We start from the raw sequence: 25,213 nt of genomic DNA on the forward strand, positions 1-25,213 counted from the left end.
CAACCAGCCTCAAGACCATATTCTTATAAAGGAAATTGAAGTCGTCTTTTTTGCATGTTACTTACTCATTCTGTGGCTAACTTGGCTGTCCAGGCTGAATCTCAGGACATCAATACTTATTGACTTTTCTGGACCTAGTCGCACTAAGTTTATATCTCCACAATTTCCTGTATATAAACCACAGTTTCAGATTATAGATTCAAGATAGGAGCTAGTTGTGCTAGACTTCATTATCTACAATATTTCCATGAGATCACGGTCAGAAATGCAGGCACACGGATATGGAGTTAACATCAGCTATATGGAAGAATCCTTGAGAGCTTCAGTGAAGCCATGTTTAAAACACAGTACATGCAGTTCTGACAGCAGTATTTTGCCCTTATAGTGGGGAATATTCCTCACTAGTAATTCACTGCTCCTAACACTGACCCACCAAAATAGAGAGCAATCCCTCCCTTTGCTTAGACATTGTCTGTTTCACATAAGCACAAACAGTGAGAAAATAGAACCACAAAGTGAACTGACTCCAGAATATATTGCAAAAGCATTTTACCCTGACCTTTAATGGCAACTTAAGCTTATAAGAGCTGGAAATTCCAATAATTTCAGTATAAAGATGGAAGTCTTCCATCCAAGCCTTTGAGCCAAATTGAGAAAGAAGTGTATTAATACTTTAACACAAAAAGAGGAAAAGGGTCAGTGACAGTGATTTCAAACTGCAAATTTGTAAGGGCTTGCTATTAAAGTAATATAGTAACTGACAAACAAGGTATACCATGCACATTTTAGAGAAACATATGAAAGCAATCAATAGGGAGCGTGAGGTCATACTGACTATGTTCTTCTGTGGGGAGAACATATCTTATCTGTATAGCACTGTAACTGTACACATGCTTTATGAATAAGTGATGATATGAAGCGATTGCATCCTGGTTAAATAGCTCTTTTTTAACTCCTTCAATGTTACCCATTTTATATATAGAAATAAAACTTTCATACCCAAAGGATTTTTTCTGTCTTGGCATTTTTCTTTGAATTCCAGGATTATCTTTTTCATGAGTTCATCAACAGCAGCATTGGATGGTGCACAAACCAGAATACGGTTTCGCTTGATCTTGGCATTCAAGTTTTGAGCTCGATTCTCATTCCCAGACCTCTGCAGGTTAATAAACAAGACATTAAAACCACCAGTCTAGTCCAGATATTTAATTTCAAACGTTAAGACAGTACACTCCTATCAAACAGGATATGCTTAATCTGGAAGGCTGCTTTACTGGGACCTCTCTCAGGGAACCACCCAAGCTTAACAGTGAGTAGCAATGACTTCTGCTTGAACTGGAAAGTACCTGTATTGGCATTAATTCTATTTAATGGAGATACATTTGGCTAATGTATAGGGGGTTAACATGACAACTTAACAGGTGTGATGTTTCAAGTTCCAGTTTTCTGTATTAGAAGTGGTCAAAAAAAGATTAAGATTTTTAATTTAAGTGTGATAGATGACTCAGGTTTCTTACCTTGCTTACTATGCAACAGCTAGGCAAAGTAGTATTATGCATTTTGTTTTTCAAGCACTGCTGGAATTAATAAATTTATTTTCCAAAACGTGTGCGGTGTTTCAATACCGGAGTCACAGTTAGTATACAATTAAATTCACAGCCTCTTATTCAGTACCAAACAAATAAAAGTGAATGAGTTATATTCCCTAGTAGTTACTACGATAAATACTTTAAGAATAATTACATTTAGTTCATGTCGCCAACTACTTCATTTCACTGCTTCTCTTGGGTGAGCAAAGGTGGAATGCCTGATGGAATATGTAACCATATTCACCTACCTCTGTCAGAATACGGTACAGGAGTCCAACAATAGTTTTTGATTTCCCTGTCCCAGGTGGCCCATGGATCAGGCAGATTCTGGGAAGTCTTGGATGCTCCTTCACCATAGCATAAGCAGTTTCAATAGCCTTCTTCTGATCTGCATTGTAGTCTCTCATGTAGGAAGTCTACAGGGAAAAAAAGAATGTTCTATTAACTGAAGTCATCAATAAAAGTTTCTGTGCTTTCAGTTTGTTTCTTGTCATGCCCTCAGTCTGGAGAGCTTATAGAGTGCACACACTTCTGAGACAGTTTTCTCTTTGCACAGCATACCTGACCTGAAGGCTGCTACTGAGAGGATTTTAGGTCTCCCATGCCTTCCTTTGGTTTTACCTTTCTACCATCACCCCCTCAACTCCTAAGCAGATATTTCTCCACCAAACAGCAGGCAGGGGAGTGCTTCTTGATTAAAACAGATATCAATACAGTGCCATAAATCAAAACAAAAAAGAGGCATCTGAACATATGTTCAGCCCCTTATATAGACACACAGTTCAACTCCAACAAGCTGGCATCCAGTTTGAGACTCAAAGATGCTTTTGAATCTGGATCACCTGCCCAATACGACATTCAGTAAGCACCTAAGTACTCGGATGGCTTTTCTAATAATTTAGCAAAATTGGTAAAATAAGATAAGAAAATGCTCACTTGCCAGCCCTCACCACCATTTACTACTTAGTTACAGGACTTACAGTGCTCTCGGAAGTTACGTTCAAATCCCTGGGACAGAAGTCAGTGTAACTTGGATTTATGATGGGTTTAGCCAGAGGACTCCTGCTCAACAGTAGCAGACCTTTGAACCTTCGTTGTGTAGTCACTAGAGAGCTGACCACTACACATTTCACTGGCTGGTTTATGTAGTATGACAAATTGCCTCGAGTTTGGACGGAAAGGTGACAGACAACATGCTGCTCATTTTGCCCTGTTAAAAGAAAGAGCATCATGGTAAAGCAACCAGACATTTTATTCTTCTCACATTAACGTTTCACGTTTGATGGTTACATTTCTTTTCAAATACCAATTTAACTACTCCTGCAACTCTTCACTCCAACACATCTTAGTGCACTGCAGCCGGATTCTGGGAGATGTTGAACATCTTCCAGCTGAAACTGTTAGGACGCTCAGCATCTTACAGGACAGAGCCCAAAGAGTACACACAGCACTTATTGACCGTCGATCTTTACTTGGACAGAATACCAAGACTTTAACCAACTGTAATGGGGCGGTCACCCCGCTCCAGTCAGAAAGGAGTTAAAAGCCGCCAGAGGAGGCTGGTTGAGTAGTCAGCCACAGGTGTGGTTGCACCCATTAGGGGACAGCTGGCCCTGATAAAAGGGCAGGCTGGGAGAGTGACAGAGACTCTCGCTCCAGCTGGGGAGCAGAGAGAACCAGGTTGCCTAGGAGAGCAAGCAGGGGTACCTTGGACAGAGCAGTACTGGGAAAGGGCAGGCTGAACTGGGGAGCTGGCCTGGCGACCTCCCAGGCTGAGGCATTGCAGCAAAAAGCCTGAGGAGATACTAGGGCTGCAGGGAGGCAGCCAGGTCAAAAAAAGGCAGCAGGTCCAACCCCCTTGCCAGTGATGAGTGGCCATTTCAGACTGCAGTTTGCCCCTGAGAGAAGGGGTCAGATGACGACTGGCAGTAGCCACTGAGGCAAGGTGGGTCTAGGGGGTTGGAGTTCCCCTGGGAGGGGAGAACCAGAGTGTAGAGGCACTGCTGTGGGGCAGCACCCCAAGGTAAGGGGCACCAGGGTCCGGAAGGGACACCAGGCCAGAGGTGGTAGATACAACAGGGCAGGTAACAGATTGAGAAATCGGCCAGAGGAGGGTGCTCCTGAGACGGATGATCTAATTCCCGGACGACCAGCAGGAGGCACTTCACCGGTGAGTGTGTGTCCTGCTACACCAACTTTATATAAAAGTGTTATACACCCATTACAGCAGATCTCCCCTTATAGTTTACCACCCGACACACTGAAGAGTCTTACAACTAGTTCCAAGAAAGAATGTCTAGGTCAGCTACACGGGAGGCACACGAGGATTAGCACTTCCCAGGAGTAAGTGCTGTAACAGAAGTACATTCAACTTGTGTGGGAAATAAGTGTATAACATAACTAATCAGAAACCTTTTCAGTCAGCTAAGAAACAGTGTTGGGTGTTATAAAGGGAGTCCTATTTTTAATCAGGGTAGAAGCAACACATGACCTTGAGGTAGGGGGAATATAAAAACCATAAACAGAGTTTCAAAAGAGATAGGGAAATCACCACTTAATTATATAGCCCACTTTTGCTGAGTAAGGATTTGATTCCTGGGGTCTCCATAAATTTTTTAAAATAGAAAAAGATGGTACCCGTAAAAGGTTTTGACGACACTTTAGCTAGACCAAGAAAGATTTTGAGGCTTGCCTGAGAGCAAGGCTCCCATGATGTTTCACAGGGAAGATGAAGCTAACTTTACAGAGTGGAATTTTACTGAGCAGTAACCCTTAGAATATTTTGAAAATGGTTGTCGGAGGTATTTTATCAATGTACTACCTGAAAGACACAAAATAAATAAATGTCTAAAAAAGGGCATAAAAAATGACTAGCCAACAGATGTGGAGACAGTTCAAAAGTTGCAATGTTATGGGGAATCTTGGAAATAGCCAAAATAAGAAGTTTGTACCAAAAAGAAGAAATACATAAGGACCAGAATGATACAAGATAAGAGTAAAAATAATTGCCCTTAGAAATCAGGAGGAAGTAGAGACTATCTGCAGACTGAATGCACGCTGTCAGGGAAATATAGGGAAAGGTCTGTCACCGCTGTTAGTAACTATTTCTCTCAGTGTATGTGCTGTGTTTACTAAGTATTAATAAATCCAATCAAGCTGACTTATCCAAGGTTTGTTATTATTAAACTAACCCGGACTCAAGAGAACCCCTCTCACTAAACATAATCACCATTTTTTTATTATTGGTAATTAATTGGTTATTGATTATAGATGAATTGTTAATTCTTGATTAATAACACTTTGGAAAGTCTAAATTAAGGGACAGGCCCAAATAAAGGTAACATTTTAATTTTGGAACTACAAATATGAAAGGTCTGATCAAATACTAACAGTGGCACTGTTATAACCTTTACAAGCCACATTGTTTGGAGATTAAAGGGGTTCTCAATTCTATAGTCAGATGATTAGACGATAGATTTGTTGCAGAAACTCTTGCTAAGCTAGCCATTGGAGACAAGCACTGAAAACGAAATAATGAATACAAATAAAATAAGTTAAAAATGTACCAATTAGAATAGATTTAGAGAAATATGACTGTGGAGGGAATAAAAGGATATGGTGTCATCATGCAAAAAGAACCAGCTCCTATCCTAGTGGACTAATACTATAACTGCTCTCTACGACTTTTACTTACTCGTTTCACGGAGTGATGCACGGGAGAAGCGGGTCACAAAACCAACATGATACACTAGATGGCTCTCCATCTCGCTTTCTTCTGCAAAAGTGTTTTGTTTTTCAGGCACCACCAAAAATACCAAGTCATCCTCCTTTGGATGAAGCTGTTTTGCCAAATCACTTTCCCGAATGCATGCTACCGGGAACAATGTAAAAATTAAAATGGGCACAGCCAGCCGTATTTGAGTAACCACTGCATTATTCATTTATTGCAGGCATTTCTGAAATATGCATCTAAGTTTTAAAATGGTTAAAAGTGACAGAAATGCAGACTTTACAGTGTGTGACCTGCCCAAGGCTCAAGGAATCCATGCAAGAAGCAGGATTATAACTCAAGAGTTCCTGGTTGCCAATCTTGAACTCAGATCAGATACATGAAACCAAAATAAGCCAAAAAGCTACTTCATTCCCATCTCCTTTTCCAGGAAATTTGTCATCAAACATTTCTAAATGGGTCAGATCAGATATATTAAAATATTTAGAAAACAGCTTGGCACAGTGAGCAATTTTGAAGCATGAATTCCTTGCCAGGGGTACTTTTCACCAACACATATTTTGTACCTTTTTCAAATAAACAATGGAAAAGTCTTCTGCATTTGGGCATTCTGGATGTCACATGCAAACTGCTCCTACACAATTAGGGGTAATAGTTGTGCCCCATCTGACTGGCACAATGTTTTCTCTAGATTGGCAATAAGGTATCTTCCAGTCTATGCATTTATACCAAGCTCATCACTGTATTTGTAACTAGGCCTCAGACTTGACCTGTAACCACAACATAAATTTGAGCACTCAGATTTGTGTATCGCCTACACCTATTTCTACCACTCAGTTTTAATTCATTAATTCAATTCATTGTATTTTTGCCTATTTCCCCAGAAAACTGGGTGTTTTCATAAATACTCACCTGTAAAATCTGCTCGATTCAAGTCAGCACAGAAATTTTGTAAGTGCAAATGACAACTATTTCTCTCTCTTGTTTTCTGGTTTTCTATCCATTCCTGTGCAACCTGCGTGTAATAAAAGTGGAAGTTATATGTTTTTCATAAGGATAAATTACATGTTCTAAAATTACACCATGATTTGTCATGACTAGCAAAGAGCACCAGTACTGAAGTGAACTGGGAGAAATGAAGTCAAACAGATGGTACTGATGCAGGTCAAGATATAAAGTGACCGTCAAAATGGAACATTTAATATTTGTGCAAACAATAAAGAAAGAAGCCTGAAAAGGTTTTTCTTACCAGTCCGCTCCAAAAATAGTTTCTGTTTGTTTTTACCTTCAAAATATCAGGAATGGCAAGTCTTATCTGCCCTGTTTCTGCTGGAGAACTTTTTGGAGGATTCAGAGGTGGGACTTGAAAGCACTCTCAGGGCTAGTCTACACTTACATGCCAGTTCGACGCGGAGAGTTCGACTTTTCGGAGTTCGAACTATCGCGTCTAATATAGACGCGATAGTTCGAACTCCGGAAGCGCTCCGTTCGACTCCGGTACTCCACCACTGCAAACGGCGGTGGCGGAGTTGACCTTGGAGCCGCGGACTTCGGTTCCGCGGCGTCTGGACGGGTGAGTACTTCGAACTAGGGTACTTCGAATTCAGCTACGCTATTCACGTAGCTGAATTTGCGTACCACCCTAGTTCGACCCCCGTTCTTAGTGTAGACCAGGCCTCAGACTCTAATTGAAGGGACAAGGTGAGTGAGGTCATAATTTTTATTGGACTAACTTTTGTTGGTGAAAGAGACAAGTTTTCAAGCTTACACAGAGCTCTTCCTTAATTGAAGGGGCAGGGATATTGCATCTTTAGCAGAACACTTTTCCAGCAAGTGTTTGTGTTACACTGAGCTTAAAGTTTTAAGCAGTCTGAAATAAGATCATTTCCCATATCAATTGGATCTCTTTTGCAAAGTTTCTTGATGTCAGAAGCCTGACTGATCTATTCATTCTTAATATATTTTGGAAAACAAAATAGCCAAGACCTGACTTTTTACTGTAAAAAGACATTGAAAGTTTCCCTTTTAGGCCTTCTTTATACACCATGAATAAAAAGGAGCATAAACTCAATTTTTCCCTTTGCAGGTGGCCTTTTTAAAGTGCACTGAAAGAGCTCAGTTGTAGTGGTTGGGAGTGGAGTGGGCATGGAAACAGTGCTCATGGGCCGTCATTTTTTTGAGCACTAAATTAATCTATAACATTTTAACCTCTAACCCTTTCCTTTCCAGAGATTACAAATACCATTAAGATTTTTTTTTTTTTAAATCAAGGCACAACAACATTTTCAGAAGTTAAGATGAGCAGGTACGTAGCACTTTTTAGCTCTTCCTAAAACGTTCTATGCTTGATGAAAACAGAAACTTAAAGTGGTAACAGTTTCATAAAAAAGGCAGGTAAGTTACTTACTGTTTCAAAGGCATTTAGCATCATCAAGGGGAAAAATGTATTAAAATAGTCATTGTATCCATGAAATTTGACAGGAACAGAGACCATAATTGATTGAAGAAGATTATATGGAAGTCCAAACTGGCTGAAGTTGACAAACATTTCATAGTTCCATTTCAGGACCTCTGTAACAAAAATACTATGATCACGCTGTTGAGTGACAAGAGCATTTGCTTGTGGAAAGGAAGGGAGACTTCTTTCTTGCCCTGAATGAGCCCCTGAGGCAGACCTGTTGGGAAAACGTGAAGTACTGTTTGCCTGCATGTTCTGGGGCCGGAGAACATTGCTGGAACTCTGGGACTGAAGACTCCTGCTGAAACTTGGGGTCTTGAATATCTGGTTCTCTGCTGATACAGCTTTTGGATTCTCTGTCTTGGAGACATTGGATTTTACTACTTTTGCCTTGGCTTTTGATGACAATGAGTGCTTTGAAATATTTTCAAAATCCTTGGTGAGGTTGGCACTCCGTGAAGAGCTATTTGAGCTGAAATTTTTAGTAGTGGAAGGTTTTTCAGGCTTCGGAGGTGGTAAACCTGGCTTGATAAAGAGATGATCTGAAGCACTGGTGGCAGAATGCTTACTACAGTACTCCCCCGTCTTTTCCACCTGTTCTGTACAATCTTTGTACTTACACTTCACAATACCTAAGGGCTCATTCTGCAGCAGACTTTCAGCAGCATCAACTTCCGTGTCTAGTGGTTCTTTTTCACTAGACATTATAACATCTCCAATATTTTCCATCTGTGAACACATTTCCATATCCACAGGATCTGACTGAGTTAAAAATAAATCATCTTCATCACTGTTTTCATTTAATTTAGGCTTGCTCTCTTTCAAAGTTGCCCCCTCAAAGTGAGGTGTAGATGGGGAAACCAGAGGGACAACATATTCTCTCTCTGCTGGTTCATTTTTGTAGTCTCCAGTTAAAGATGAAGAAAAACATGATTCGATCTGTAATGCAGGACCTGCCATACTGTTTTCTTCTATTTTCATGTTAGCTTCCTTAGAACCATGTGGAACTGTTTTATCCATATGTGTGGTTTGGACTTCCTCTCTCTCAGATGAGCAGCTTTTTCTCATTTTTTTTCCATCCTTGCTTGAGGGATAGCATATTTGCTCAGCTATCCGCTCTTTTTGTTTTTCACTAGTTCCTGCAGCAGATACTGGATCAGAAGCCACAGGCTGTTGTATGGGATGCTTTGGATCAGACTTTTTAGTTATTTTTTTACTTCTGCCCTCAGAACTTCCTATCTGATTTTTCCCTCTCCTCACTTGTGTGGGTCTTATCTGCCTTAAAAACTGAAGATCTTGGCAGGCTAACAGTTTTCTATTATGTTTTATAACTAGATTCTGTGGAGCAATTAATTTAGTTTTTTGTTTCCGTGCAGTCTGAACGGCCCCAGCAGCTTTCCCATAGCTGCGCAATTCAGCCACACTATCTAAGGATCGCTGGGATAACTCAAATGCTTTGCGAGGGGCCTTTTTTAGGCCAAGTTTTACCACAGTTGAAGTTGCCTCAGGACACTGGCGAACTTTCTTTGGAGGAACTACAGCAGGAGTTGACCTGCAAGGCTCAGTATTTCTAGAACTAGTTTGAGGATGTTTTTTGTTTTGTACAGTTTTAAGGCTCATTTTTCTGGGACTTCTAAGGGCAGTTCTTACCATCTTGGATTTTGCTAAACTTTTGCCTGGGCTTAAAGTGCTTTTTTTAATAGTCAACTTTGAAGCTAATGATACACTAGATGTAGATGCTCTGGGTTCCATCAAGCCTGTGTTTTTGGCATGGTCTTTAGCAACAGCATCTGGGTGAGTAAAATTTTCAGACTGAGCAGTTGCATTTCCCTTGATAGCAGGCTCTTGAAAAGGTGCCTCAGATTTTGTGCCAGTTTTACTAACTTTCTTATGAGAAAGAGAATCTACCTGCCTTTCAACAATCTCTTCTGCTTTTTCAATGATATCATCACTGATGTAATCTGTATCATAACCCCAGTCATTTGTACGATCTGCCAACTCAAAACTATCTGAAGTACAGTTGCTTGTTGATGTCAAGTTAGAGTCTTGTTCCTGTGCCTGATTCACTTCCTCATCATTTATCTGAGAATCTTGCCAGACTGAAAAGACATCATCTTCAGTTTCAAACTCAAAAAACTGAGAATTATGTTCCTCACATGGCAACGGGGAGCTATGAGTCTTCAATTGCTCTTTTTTGTTTGCACTATCAGAAACATAGCTAGATGTTAAAGGTTGTTTTTCTGGATATACACACACCTCTTTTTTTATTGGTTTCTTAATATCCAACTTCTTTTCCTCATCAGAAGAGGAATCTGAAATGACAATGACTTCATTGTTGGGACAATCTGTTTCAGAAGAGGGCTCATTACTTTGGCCCTTTGTGGATGATTTAACAGCACCTTTTACTTTCCTTTTAATGTCATACAGATGTATTGAGCGTTCTTGGCTTGAATCAACAGGAAAACTGACACCTTTGGCATAAGCAGCTAAGGATAATTTATCAAGGTCTCTATCAATCTGAGTGTCTGTTAATGGGCTAGTTCCAGATTTCTTTTTTACCAAATCACATGCAATTGCTGCATTATCTTCACTATTTCTTTCTTCCTCTGAATCACCTTCTCCTTTAAAATACCTTGAAAAATCTAACAGTCTGTCAGTTGACTCGTGTTTAATCAAAAGCGGACTGATTAGAGGAGCATTCCTAGGTATCTCCCTTTCATTTTCAGAACTAGATGGAATGTTAAAATTTGCTGAAGTTTCATCTGTACATCGCATCCTCACTTTCTGATCTTTGAGGTCACCTGTCTTTGGGCATAAACTGCCAGAATTAGACTGCCCTTGATCTGGTATCTCTGTGTTAAGATCTTTATTCGGTAAAGGCTTTGGCAAAGAACTCGATCTTCTTAAAAGGGATCTCTTTTTCTTTAAATAACGTTTAAATGTAGCAAGTGGAATATTGTCGTCTTCATCACCACTTTCACTTTCTTCCAAGCCAGCCTCTTTTTTAAAGGAATCTGAATAATCTGCCTTGGTATCATTTGATTCCTGCTTAAGAGAGAGCAGCTTGATTTGAAAAGTACTGTTCATGCTGTTCTGTTTATTTTCAGAACCATTTGAAGTATTAAAGTTAACTGAAGTTTCACCTTCACTCAAAATATTTACTTCCTGATCTCTGCTGCCATCTTTACTTATATAGAGAGACTCAGAGTGAGACTGTTGTTGGTCTACTTCTGAATTTGAAGCGGATTGCTTCATTAACTGTAGCAGTTTTGTGGCCCAATGAGCATTCTGTACCTGGGTTCTCAAATTTGAGATTTTATTAGGATCCATCTTAAACTTTGAACAGGAATTAGAGGCGCCACTTCCATCTTTTCCATTTGAGCTGTGAGTGTCTTCTTGAGAACTGGAACAAGACTGAGCACTCAGACACTCTGGCATCCTCACTTCTGTTTCGTCTCTTTCCAATATAACATGACTTTTGAAATCCGAGACATGAGGACTTGTGTTGAAGCACTGTTTAAGTAAGGAGTTATTCTTATTTTGGTTCACCTGCACTTGGTGGTTGTTTCCATTTTTATGCGTATTCTTGTGTATTTCTGTTGCTCCAGAGCTATCGGGATGTTCACATTCCTCAAATGACCTATCATGAAGTTCTTTTTTAATATCTGTCAAAAGGCATTCTGCAGTTACACATAATTTTCTATTGTTAAAAGACATTTGCCTACATTCCTCTTCCCCGATGCCTCTTCTTCTAGGGGAAGAACTCTCTTGACAAGCCTCATCGCTCCCAGATGCTAAAGAAAATGGGGGACTGAGGCTATCCCTGTGTTGTATAGTCACCTGACACCTGTCACTGGCTGTCCCTCTCTCTTGCTTTATAGGAATGGTGGGCAAATTTGTACAGATCACACTATTTTCCACAGGTATGGAAGCATTTGATGATCTGTCCTTTATACTTCTTATTACCTGCTTTAAACACATTTGCAATTCCTGAGTTTCCCGGTTCTTCAGCTGCCAACCCAGAGGTAAGTTTCCTCGCAAAAGGAGATTGAGTTTATCTAGAAACTGCTTGCAAACAGTTTGTTGCCCTAACTGGTAGCCTTCTCGAAGAAGGCTGCGTATCAACTGCACGCAAGCATGCTGTACAGAGTTAGAAGCCTGTGAAGATATTGCTGATGTTACTTTAGGACAGTTTCCAGGTGCTTTTTCAGAGCAGCGCATAAATGCTATGGTTGGAAGGTTAGCACATTTCACTACTGCTTCCACCCATTCCTGAGAGCTAATCCACAGCAAATGCAGGCACTTCTTATTTCTGTGTAGTTCAATAACTGACACCAGGATCAGGATGAAAAATTCAGAAACTTTGTCACATTGCTGGACTCTTTCACTGAGAAAGCCTTTGATTTCTGAGCACAGATGGTGAATGACCTCTACTATATAAGCCACGCCCAAGTCCTTGAGGTCCATTAGGGACTGAACAAAAGGAATAAACCATAGAAATGTGCTATTATGGACACGCATATCTTGGCCAATATCAGACTGAAGCACATTAGCCAATGACTGCATATCTTCATACATGTTGGGGCAATAATCTGGACAAATGGCCGTCTTCCATCCAGTATCCTGAAATAGAAAAAGACAAATTGACTATTCATTAGGTATTTTGCACGATTTCACTCTTATTATTCATTTGGATTGCTTTTACTTACCAAACAATATTCTCAATCAAAAGTTTCTTTTAGCTTCCACCCCTACAAATAGTGCTTCCTTATTATTTATGGGCACTGATTTGATACAGCAGTTCAGTTGCATCCTAGAAATCAGTTACTAACCATTTTACCTCTACAGTCTAAACAAGACCAAACTCTACCATACACAAGGAACTTCTCCTAGTCCCAAAGAATAAACCATGAGATTAAAATATTGAAAACAGTTCACTTAGTCATTTAAAAAAACAAAGCACCAGTCACAGTATGTAGCATGAATTTCCACGTCAAAGGGTGAAATGTATTTTATTTTAAATGTTTAGAGACTCTGCACTATTTTGATATCATCAGATAGACATAACATGTTTGCTTAAGAGATAAAAGTTGAGAGAGAGTTATGGTGCAAATGTGTTTCTTATAAACAGAAACAGTTAAAAAAAAGTAAGTTATGTAGGGGTCCAAAGTATTCAATAGATCAAATGTTTAATGGCATGTCACTTCAATATTACATATTTAGCACAATAGTTTAAAAATATCCATAAACCGACAAAAAGGATATAAAAGGGACACTGTCAAATAAAAATCTAGGAAACTTAAAAATGGGTTAAAAGTATTTTCAGGTACAAACACCTGTCTCCTAGCTCCCCTGCCAATTTTTGTTTTACCACAACACATGCCCATTTTATCAAATGTTTCTCTCTCCTCCATTGCTCCATGAAAGATCCACACAAACAGGAAGAAAAATGACCGACTATACAGGATAAACAGTGAATGTGACTAGAGACAAACTTTTATCCAGTGCACACAAATTACAAATAGATAAAAATAATTTATCTGAAAAAAAACCTACCCAAGAACACTGTAAGTATGATTTAAGTTGAGTGTGCTTTAATAAATGAATCAGAAAACTGGCAGAGAAAATACAAAGCTTTTTTTCATTATTTACCTTTTTGGGCTTTTCTATATTGTAATTATACACAATCTGGCTGCAAGTAACCATTTCCTCCTCATAGTTTGACTCTGGTTCAGATTTAGTCCTAAAGAAAAGAAATACAAATTGATTCAAGACATGCAAATGATTCATGAACTAAGTGAAATAAGAGTCAGAAAAGATTTCACAGTTTCAGATGCCACATTTTACTACTAACTGATGCAAGTGATAAAATGTGTGTGAAAACATTAATGTAGTACATGAGAATGTGTAAGTTTGTTCTAGTTCTATTATTTTATGGTGCCCACAAGCGTGGTAGATAGGGTTGCCAATTTTGCTTGGACATATTCCTGGAAGTTTCATCACAATGACAATCTTTAATTCCTGGAAATTCCAGAACAATCCTGGACGGTTGGCAACCCAAGTAGGTGCTTTAAAGAAATTGCATAAAAGAAAGGTACCGGCTTCAGAGAGATCTTACTACTAAGTGACAGACTTGACTAATGAGTTGAGGATTTAACATATACTAGGAAGAAATATAACGTAATAAGTATTTGCATAAACACCTTGTTTAACTGAACAAGACCTTTTTCAAAATGATTGCCCTTAGTATTACTAACAGCTGCTTCGATGTTTAAAAATTCTCAGTTTTAATAATCAAATTTACCTATTTATGCCATTTACTTTTTCACTTCACTCGTTAGGGATAATGACAAAAGACTGATAAGTTTCCACTGACTAGTTTTCTTTCAATAGGATAATGTGGTAATGTGGCCTGTAGACCACTCCAGAAGAATGTTTAAGTCCTACATCCCCCACCCCATTGCCACTTGAAGAAAGTTTTTATGGAAAGGTTTAATTTAAGGTTTTGTAATTAAGAGAAAAAGGTTTACAAAGCCTAAATCTGGGGCTGAGGGACCTGTTAGTACTCTCTTAAAACAACTGTGTACCATAAAGAAGACTATTTAAAAGGTGGAGCCCAACTATGCTTTCCAAATTTCTCTGCACAGAGAATCCACTTCCACAACCGGAGAGCTGTTTACTAACAGATTACTTCTCCATTGAATGAGCAACTTAGCTAGTCTGCTGGTTGCTTATTTTGAATGTCTAATATATGGTTACTCTTAAAAGATGGGTCTCAAACACGATGTTATATTTCAATTGTAAATTTGGGAATACCAAAAGCTTCCAGAAGGCATTTGATGCTTATCTGCTTTGAAACACTTCCCCTAAGAAGTCTGACATACGTTATGTTTTTAAACATAATTATGTGTCTTGTTTTACCATCTCTAGTGGAAGGATTATATCCAAAAAAGGAATAAAACATGGGAAGACCCTTGATGAGATTTTCTTGATGTTGATAAATATTCAGAAGACTGTATATATGATTTGCCAGTAAGTTAAAAGTTAACTGAAAACACAATTAAAAGCTGTAGTTGTAATGTCTCATTTACGGGCTTGCAAACCCACAGGATATCTAGGTGTTTTTATGAAAGCTGCAGCTCAAGTCATGCGATTATAAGCAAATCTCAGCATTACTTTAAAAACAAAGTTTCTAGCTCTCATGGCTGCAGGGAAAATCTTGAAAACATGAATCCAAAAGGTTAATAAACCAGAATGCAACTAAAAAACACAGCATTTATTATTTTGTAAAAACTCCCAAGTTTTAGTCAATTTTATGATGGGGGGGAGGGGCTGCATCGTGATTTTTAATCACTTAGGGTTGGTAATGCTGCACTTATTTTATTTTGCTCCTGGCCATTTTCCCAACATCTATTATAGCATTGAGGTCAGGGCTAGAAGCTACCAAAGCTATACTTTTAAAACTTGAACTCACCTCCTTGAACTATTCCGTATATTTTTTATTTCATTGTTGTAGCTGACATTGTTGATAATGGTTTGAAAGGCCTGGACTGGATCAATGAGTTGACCCCACACTTTAGACCCGAGCTGATCCAGAATCACCATGAAACAGTGCAGCGCTGGCCAGAAGGGATCAGTGCTTTCATCTGAAATATAACAGTCTAAGATCATGAAGAGCTGAGGGGGAAGTATCGTGCGCTTTCCTACTGCTAGCTGAATACAAAGTGAATTTAATTCTGAATTGCAGTGCTTTTATTACTTTAAACATTGAAACAAGGGTGAATTATAACTTTTTTTAAATTCCCCTCATCTGCAAAGCCAGCGTGGCTCCTAAGATCTGAGACCAGCCACGCTTTCTCTCTAAGTAGTAGTAACCTGGAGGAGCGAGAGAAGGGAAGGTGTAAAATGGATAATTTTTAAAGTTTCCCCTCACTGCAAAGCTATGTCATTCCTACCTTTCTCCCTTTTTGTTTTGGTTGCTGATATTTTGGTGGGTGCAGGTAAGAGGTATATTATTGAGACGAGTTACTATGCCTCATATAGCTGCCCAGGGAAGGAGTGTTATGTCTGAAAAAGAGCTCTATTTTTCTTCAATTATTTCACATTTCATCTTTTGCAGCCACTGTGTCCTTCTGTTGTGCCTGCCTCCCCTGCCTAGCCATTAGTGTGGCTAGGCACCCCCCTCCCTAGAGGAAGTGAACAAGGTGAGAAATTTAATTTTTTCCCTCTTGCCTCTAAACACAATAAAATCTAAAAAGATAAAAAGATTTGGTAAAAGGGTTTATTATTGTTATTTACGGGTATTTATGTGGCGAGCACAGGGCTAGGCAGGGAAGAATATCTGAATCTTACAGCTTTGTCAACCGATTTGTTCAAAAGAATCTTCTATTTAAAAATTTTCCAACTGCAGAAGTCTAATGATTCAATGGAGAAAGTACCTAAGAAGATTCAGCCACAAAGATATATAGGGTTTTGTTGTTTGTTTTTTTTTGTTAAATCATCTTCTCCTCTTCTGGTACAGAAAATGACACAGCATTTTGCGTGGCCAGCACAGAGTAACTCATTCTCAGCATTCCATTCTAGTGTCACTAAGAAAGCTGTTAAGAGTCAGAATCTGATATTTTTAGATGATATTTTGGAAACTTGAAATGAGTGCAGATAAATCAGATTATTTTCCCACAGTAACTGATACTGAGGAATTTGTAAACAGTATAAAGTAAATTACAGACATCAGCTAAAAAAATGAAGCTTCAATCTGCTATAGATAAATGTAAATTTGCTAGAAGTTCACTGATTCAAGAAAACACATGCTTCTGTAGAAGAACTCTGAGGTTTTTAAAAAACAACTCTTGCATTAAAAACTAGACTACTGGGATTACCAAAAGGAATGAAAGAGAAGATGCTATTCAATAAATTCCTTTGTTACTTGACAAAATATCTGATTATAAATTTACTCTGCCAATAAAAAAATTGATTGTAAACAAGATTCTTTGTTTGCAGAAAAATTATCACCTTTAGTTCTGATAATGCTATATAGCTCAATCTCCCTGAAGTGGTTAAAGTAAAAGAAAATTTTATACTCAGGACAGAGTCTCTATTTTTCGAGTTGTAGCTCACATAACACTAACAAGGGGGGGAGGGAACACAATTTAAAAAGTAATTAAATTATATTGGTATTTAGGCTTTTTTTTTTTTACCCCAGAAGACTAGCACTAATTTTTGACAGTAAAAGGCTGAATTTTTATGACTGACAAAGCAAAAAAGTCTTAGATATTTAGATGCAATTAGTTCAGGAAAAGGGTAAAAAAAGGAGAGGATCCTCAGAAGACTCTTACCACAATTTGAGTAATTTTAACTTTTTCTCCTGCTCCTCTTTTCCTTTGTTTTTGTTGCTTCTTCATCTAGATGCTAATTAAAATAGAATAGTCTATCAACTACTGAAGGGGTATTTCCTTTTAAAGCTCCTTCAGATCTGAGATAATAATATTATACAGTTTTCTTGTGTGTGTGTTCTTCCTTCTTCATGTAAGATTATAAACTTTGTTTAATGAAAATATTGCACTTATAAAGATCCAATCTTTTTCTTCTCATATTACAAAAAGAAACTTATAAATAATTAAAAACATCCAAAGTCTCAGAAAAAGGATCTGAAAAATAATTAGCAGGAACTACAAAGTTTGAAATGTTACCTTTGCAAATTAAAATAGTGACTACACAACTATGAACTTTCCGTTTTCACTGAATTCTCTCTCACACCACTAATCAGGAGGATACGGAAATTCAGCTTCCAGGAAAAGTAAAAACATAATCCTGGCAGAGCGACTTCTTCCCTTTTAGGATGCAAGAGCCAGAATACATACCACATGGAAAAAACTGTACCATCTCTTCTAAGTGGAAATCACCCAGTAATTGGGAAAAAAAGTTTGCCCTCACCTAACACTTTACATATGGCTCCATAAAGCCATAAGGGGCACCTTTTCTCCACTTTACAAAGTCCCTTTGAACCTTGTTTTTCAGTGTTTGTCTCAAGGTAGGTCCAAATATTGTTCTTCACATCAGGGAAGGAATGAAATGTCAAAGTCTGAGAAACCCTGTCTTTGGCATTATACTTCTATACCAAAAATAATTTGTTCGACAAAAGTAGTAAGTTCTATTAGGAATTATATCACAACCAGAATATGACTAAAAATGGATTATGAACAATCTCCATTTATCATTGCCTCATCAGTTAAAATTAGTTACCATCTGTTTGTTTCTCCATGGTGTGAAGTATAGACTGCATGAAATCATTCTGTTTATCTGGACCCAGCAACAAAGAATCCATAGCTTGTTCTTCCAGCACTGTTAGCAACATACAGATACCTGCAATGAAAGCAATCTGTCTTTATGTTTGTGTATGAGATCCTTTTCTTTTCCTTCAAGTTTTGGCAAACCTAAATAGTCCTGTTTTCCAAAGCTCACTGCAATGAAAGCGCTCAGAGGAAATGATCAGCATCAAAGAAACCTGAAGCGGATGAATTTAAATAAGCTGCTGAGTCTCCTGGACAGACACAGTTAGAATTCTTCTATTTGACAACTCCCAAAATGCATTACACATTTCAAGAACTTTGATTGTACTGACCTCACAGGGATTGAGACAAGATCCAAAGAGAATTAACTGAAATTTCAACAACTCTAACTTTGCAGAATGAATATCCCTGTGAAGAACGTGGATATACCTGTGGGTTTGGTGGTTACTGTATTGCTGGCTAAAAGGTTACTAAAGGTTAAATCCTGCATGAACCCAAAACAATAGCTGTAAACAGAATTCAATTGTTTGGACAATGCAAAGAATCTAATGGATGAAGGCACCTCCAAACCCCGTCTAGAGACGTGAACAAGCCAAATGGTCAGATTTAGGAGCCCTGCTCGAAACCTTAGGAGATCTTCAGGTGGGAACTTTCAAAGAAACCTTTGAAATGAATAAAAGACAGCTTGTGTCCTGAGGGGGAGACACTGTATGGGGTTCAGACTGTCAGAGAGGCAGCAGCAGCTACAGAGGTACAACCTGTTTCACCAAGCTCCAATGCTTGAGGGGTGTCTGGGTCAAGTGGAACCTACTTAAACTAGCAAGGAAAGGCTTTGTTTAGGTAAGGCAATATGCGTTTATAGGCTTTTTTTAACCCTTTTCTTTCTGCTTGTAATGTTCCTAAGAGTAAATAAATCATACTTTGCCTTGAAAAAGCTGTTCTCTGTTACTGCATTTACCAGCTGGTCCAATTCCCAGAAAGGATTCTGTAGCAAGGGCAAAATCCAGTTGGACTTCTTGGAGGTAATATGCTTGGGAAACAAGAGGCATTGTAATCTGGGGGTTCAGTTAGAAGTGGGGTGAATCACAGGATTCCACTCAGAGAAGAGCGTAGGGGTTGGCCTGCCACTTGAAAGAAATGCCACCACCCCGCTCCGGGGTGTGGGAGAGAGCATGCACAGATACAGCTCACTACTGAACAAACACTCACCAAGCCAGTAGTTTTTGTAGTTGGTGGTATCATACAAATGGGATGGCAGAAGAATGAGTTTCCCCTTCTCAATCATTGAAGAACTATAAATATCAGGACTATCAAACAGCCCCAACTCAATGACTTTAAACAAACAAGTCAACACTTCCTGTAAGTCATAGTAATCATCCCTGTCGACTTTCCCTAAATTTCTTGCTGTCAGGATGGCCCATCGACGAATCTACATATTAAAAAAAAAAAAACTTAAATATTACTAGAAGGAATACAACAAACAGGAATCACAGAAAAAGCTGTAAGTTTAGTAGCCATATTCCTAATAAAATGTGGTCAAATACATTTGTACTGAGGGCAAGTTCTTGGAAGTGAGAATCAAGTATTCTTCCAGCATAAACAAACATTTCCCCATGCATATTACGAACTGTGTGAAATGCAATCTAAACAGTCAAAAGAGTTAGAAAGCATACATTCAAGGGCAAAAACTCACTGGAGGCACAAGATAGAGGCACCCTTTATCTCTAGACTTGTTTGATAGCCTTGAAACTTTACTGATCAACATTTAACACAGACATAAGTGCAATTAAGGAACAGCAACCATAAGTTAATGCTGTATGTGAAGGATGCCTGTCTACTTATTACCGAGCCAGAATCCATCTTTTGACACATTTGAAGGACTACAGATAAGTTCATGGAGGATAGGTCCATCAATGGCTATTAGCCAGGATGGACAGGGATGGTGTCCCTAGCCTCCATTTGCCAGAAGCTGGGAATGGGCAGCAGGGGATGGATCACTTGATGATTACCTGTTCTGTTCATTCCCCCTGGGGCACCTGCCATTTGCCACTGTCGGAAGACAGGATACAGGCCTAGATGGACCTTTGGTCTGACCCAGTATGGCCATTCTTATGTTATGTACAGTATATTGTCAGATTATAAAATAGGGTAATATTATATCTCCTATGCATTTCTCAGGACCAGCTTATGCATCAATTTGAAGGTCAGAATTTACAATGGGTAGCCTCTCTAAAATGCCTACAGATCCACATCCATACCAGCTCTCAAACTCTGTCAAGTAAAGTCTTGATCCACAGTTAGATGCAGTATCAAATAACTTGGAAAAAATTACAAATACTCACCTCTTCCTGTGGAATAAAAAGAATATTAAGATGAATATTCTGCCTAGATTACTATAAACCCTTTTATCCCTCCTCATCTACACATCCAAAGTTGCTCATATACAACTATTCACTGACTTTCTTGGAGGTGAGGTAAGGAGGACATTCTGTCCCACCTTAGTCTTAAGGTGTACTATGAATCCTTCAAGATACACAGCAGGCCCTTCAACGGTACCAGGGCTTAGATCCTAAGATCCAAGTGTTCTGTGGACTCTATATAACCAACACTCCTCAATCCTTCCCCCAGCTATTGAAGCTACCAGGAAGATTAGGGCAGATCTAGCTGGGGTCCTACAGTTTCACACTATGCTCTATGCAGAGGCAGTTTTATAGGATAATCTAAGCCTCCCTGTAGAGTTAAACGTATGTCGAGGGAGTGGACGAAGAGGGGCATTCTCACACTTATCCAACTCTGTACCAATTGCTTCCTTAGGTCTTTTTCTGTCCTTCCAATGCTATTTGGCCTGCAAATGTCACTATTTTGGTAATACCTGTGACTTTCAACCCAGATGCACTCGGGTACCCCAGAAATTCCCACTTTGTTACCATTCCTTAAGGGACTGGGTTCAAAAGGAGATAAGCTACTGCCATCTACCACATTATGAATGCCCTCAAGGTCTGCTTCAAACAAGAACATATGGCACAGAGACCTCCCATTGTGGTCTAGGATTGGCCTATTAAAATATCCTCCCCGAATCTCATTCAGACACATACAACTAAAAATACCATCTAGCTTCCACTGGTCTCAGAATGAAGACAACTAAAATCAAGGATAACTGTGCCTGCTGGTAATGTCAAACTGTGTGTGCTATGTCACTATGTATGCTATGGGAATGCTCTGTAATTAAAGAATTTGGGGAGGAGAGTGTTCCTGACTGTCTCTTATTCTGACAGTGACACACTCACCACTTCTATTTCACATTGGAGGCAATTCCAAGATTACTGAACCTCAGACTACCCAAGGATATAGCTTTTAGTGACTAAAAATAAATGATACAGAGATGGAAAGACTCAACATCCTAGCACAAAAAAGGCTGGAGTATGAACATTGTATTTGGCTATCTTGGAAAGAGTGGCATATAAAATATACTTGCACTCAGTTTGAAAGCCTAGATCTTTATTTTCAGATATGCTGAACGCCTGCAACTACTATTGACCTTAACTGAACTTTTAAGTATCAACACTTCTGAAAACAAAGTCCCATAGCTTTTGTTCCTTGACAGGTACCAGTGATCCAGAGTTACACATTGTGAGCTTCTGCACCACACTTTCCATGAACTTCAATTGCTCAATACATGATGCATTGCCCTCCTCTCCTTTACTTCTGATCCCTCCCCACACACACACACACACCGTCAGTCAATTATTTTCTTTACAGGCAACAGAATTCCATTTTCTTTGAATTGACAGTATTATTGTATTCCTATCCAAATTCTAATTGAATAAACTTCTTGTGACAAAAAAGGAGAATGAAGAATCATTCTGAATTTTGAACCTTAACTCTGATTTCATTTTTAATCACAAGAATTTGGAAAAACAATCTGAATGTTATTTAAACTCAGACTAAGTAGTGGAATTTCCTTTGGGTACATTTTTATTTTGAAAAACACATGCTTCTTTAGGTTCTCAATTCAGTATGAGGCTCAATCTCCAGAACAGGTGAAATTAGGAGAAGACTCAATAGAAATTAAATGCTTTAAACTGTTAGGTGCTCCTATTATCCACCTTGATAAAAGCCACATAACACCCAAAATGTTAACAATGTTACAAATGGCTCAAATTAAACAGTTAACATTGATTAGTCTGCTGACTTTAATGTGCCTTTTCACTGACTTTTTCTTCTTGCATGCTATTGAATAATGCTGAGAACAGTGTTTTTGCAAAACAACCACTTATTATCATGGATAGGAATATTATGTGCCAAAACATACTAATCCCATTACTAATCAAGGTTACATGCTTCTATGGATTGTTTATATGAGGAGGATACAGCAGAAATGTTTGAACCTTGAAACAATAGGCTTATTACTCTTGCCAAATGTGAACAAGGATAGACGTACACAATCAAATCCCTGAAACAGAAGTGCTCAGTAAAAGTGCTTAAAGTGAGTTAATTTTTCTGACTGTATTCTCATTGTAGGAGAAATAACTCACCACTTCATTGGGGTGTACCAACAACAGATAAATGCCTGGATGTTTGTCGAAGACCTGAAAGGAGAAGTTAACTTGTTCCATTTTACAAAGAGCCTCAACACAGAGCTCACCTAAACAAGAGACATAAATGGTAGAGATTAACCAAAACCAAGGCAAGCTAAGTTATTTTAGTGCTTAAAGAAATATTACCCTTATTGTAGTAGGGCAGCTAAACATTTCATTAATGCTTGTTTAAAATAATTATTTTCACCTTCTGCAATAGTGAGAATACTGGATTCTTTCAAGCGTAAGCCATGAGATACTCACTGATTCGTGCATGTAGCAGCAGGTACGGGTATTTCAGTATTTCTAGAAGAGGTACACGCAGGTTGTTCTCAAAATCAGGGCCTGTGTAACCAGACAGTTTAGTTTCCCCGTTGTCATCCACTATAAATAATTCATCATCCTCTTCAATATCTGTCTTCATGGATTTCTCAAAGTGGTCAATGAGACGGGAGGTTTCCAACTCCCATAAGATCTATTCAGGGAAAAGGAAACAAGGAGACAATAGTCTGCACAGGTTGCTGAGACTGATGATGTTTAACATCATGTGGAACTCCTGATGAGATTTTAAGAGCTCATTACCTTTGTTTTGGAAAGTTACTTTCCAGACATGGTAAGAAAATGCACCACTACCTTGATATAACGCCACCCAATATAACACAAATTTGGATATAACGCAGTAAAGCAGCGCTCCGGGGAGGCGGGGCTGCGCACTCCAGTGGATCAAAGCAAGTTCAATATAACACGGTTTCACCTATAATGCGGTAAGATTTTTTGGTTCCCAAGGACAGAGTTATATCGAGATAGAGGTGTATTAACAGTTACTGGCCATGGAACTCAGGTGACACAGATCAGCAGCAACATTTTCAATTTGGAATTGACTGATTATAGAATCATTAAAGTAACTTTAGTAGCAGTCAAAAATTGTAGGTACTTAATGAATGAAGTTTTGCATAATTTATTCATTTCTGAATAAAGTTAATAGCTTCATCATTATTTTAGACAGAAGACTGATAACAGGGCAAAGTTCTGTATTTAAATACAGGAATAGAGCACATTACAAGAACTTACAATTAAATGGCAGCATACACCTCCTGCAACAGTTAGCTAAACACAGAGCCCTCACAAAATTCCTCTCCCTCAGTCAGATCTAACCACGATCAAAATCCCACACTCCGAGGTCATTCAATTAAACCTTTTATTCTGTGCAGCTCAGTAGGAAACAATTACCTCCTGCAGTAAGCCGGGCAATTCATCCCTTGCCTTGTGATATTCAACCACACATTCCAGGCAGTAACAGAGATCATCATTGGCTGCTGCACGATCTTCGGGGGACAAAGTCTTGGAAGCATAAGTTCTTAGGAACTGGGTGGTGGAGGAACCACCAGGCGTACACCAACGACATGTGCTCATTCTTCAGACACACACATAGAAAGAGGGAGGGAGTTATTAGAAATCAAAACACTGAAAGTAGTAATAAGATCCAATTTCACCAAGTTCTCTTCAATGCTAAGGGCTAGAGATTTCTGTAATGCAGATGCAGTGTGTATATATGATTTTTAAAACATTACGACCAAAACAATCAAATGTAAGTGACCAAGTTTAAGCATTTATATCCATATTTATGCACCTAATAAAAGTGGCCTCATTTTCAGAGCCTTTGAACACCTACAGTTCCCAGTGAAATACAAAACAAAATTTAAAAACTAATAATTAAAAAGTATTTTATTTCTCTTACAATTAATACATTTGGATAACATTGATATGCAAAATTTCACTTTGCATGTAACTAAAGAATCCATAACTAGCCCACAATACAACTTTAATGAACTCTTTCAACATATACAACATTAATATACATATGCATCAGAACAGTTGTTTGTGAAAACGAGGGTTTATCGATACAAAGTTTGATTAGTTCTGCTTCACCTCCTTAAGATTCTTATAGTTCAATGAAGCCGTCGCTTAAATTTAAGGAAACAGATTTAAGATTTTTCAATTTATTAGTCATCCCTGACATTTCCATAAGTAGCTACCTCTACATTCAGAATAAGAGCAGTTTAAGATAAATTCTATCACTTCTACCAAGCTAATAATAAACAAACAAGAATAGATTCTATATAACAATTGTGTAACTACAGGTGCTCAGCTTTATTAATGCCAATACTAAAGGTATATACTGGCTATGAATCAAACATTTTCATTCTCCTCACTTTGCATCAGTTAGGGTGACAACCTAATTTATGAGTATCTTCCTAAAAGGTACTCACTTCATGAAAAAGGGTTTGTGCACTTGGTTTTTATTGTTACTTAACCCACACAGGAATGGTACTGAAAGGGACAGTTCCTCAATTGCTGGACACAGTCTTGAATTAGGCAAATATTATACTACTTTATGAAGCTATGAAAGTGGAAGTACATGCATATTTAATGCCTTGAGAAAATATTTAGTAAGCTATCATCTAAAATTGTGTGTCAGTTTCAATTGTTATGGGTTTATCCTAAACTGCATCAGTAATATCTGTTGTGTGAGGAGCAATTAGCTATCATATGACCACTGGGGTTTGGAA

At 38.5% G+C, this 25,213-nt stretch overlaps 1 protein-coding gene across 1 annotated transcript in view; it reads right to left on the bottom strand.

The window, feature by feature from the left end:
* The window catches only part of SETX (senataxin), a 48,065-nt gene that overhangs the window by 17,974 nt on the left and 4,878 nt on the right, over positions 1 to 25,213 (bottom strand). Inside the window, exons 2-15 of the mRNA XM_044992615.1 lie at positions 23,874 to 24,057; positions 22,908 to 23,118; positions 22,602 to 22,711; positions 19,276 to 19,495; positions 18,020 to 18,139; positions 15,252 to 15,423; positions 13,430 to 13,520; positions 7,727 to 12,400; positions 6,232 to 6,334; positions 5,284 to 5,460; positions 2,570 to 2,799; positions 1,838 to 2,005; positions 1,000 to 1,156; positions 66 to 167 (exon numbers count right to left, since the gene is read on the bottom strand). Of these exons, the coding sequence (XP_044848550.1) occupies positions 66 to 167; positions 1,000 to 1,156; positions 1,838 to 2,005; positions 2,570 to 2,799; positions 5,284 to 5,460; positions 6,232 to 6,334; positions 7,727 to 12,400; positions 13,430 to 13,520; positions 15,252 to 15,423; positions 18,020 to 18,139; positions 19,276 to 19,495; positions 22,602 to 22,711; positions 22,908 to 23,118; positions 23,874 to 24,056 (6,718 nt within the window). The 5' untranslated portion in view covers position 24,057. The remainder of the gene's footprint in view (positions 1 to 65; positions 168 to 999; positions 1,157 to 1,837; positions 2,006 to 2,569; positions 2,800 to 5,283; positions 5,461 to 6,231; positions 6,335 to 7,726; positions 12,401 to 13,429; positions 13,521 to 15,251; positions 15,424 to 18,019; positions 18,140 to 19,275; positions 19,496 to 22,601; positions 22,712 to 22,907; positions 23,119 to 23,873; positions 24,058 to 25,213) is intronic.

Source organism: Mauremys mutica, chromosome 18 (genome assembly GCF_020497125.1).
Source record: "Mauremys mutica isolate MM-2020 ecotype Southern chromosome 18, ASM2049712v1, whole genome shotgun sequence".
In the NCBI taxonomy this organism is placed as follows: domain Eukaryota; kingdom Metazoa; phylum Chordata; order Testudines; family Geoemydidae; genus Mauremys; species Mauremys mutica.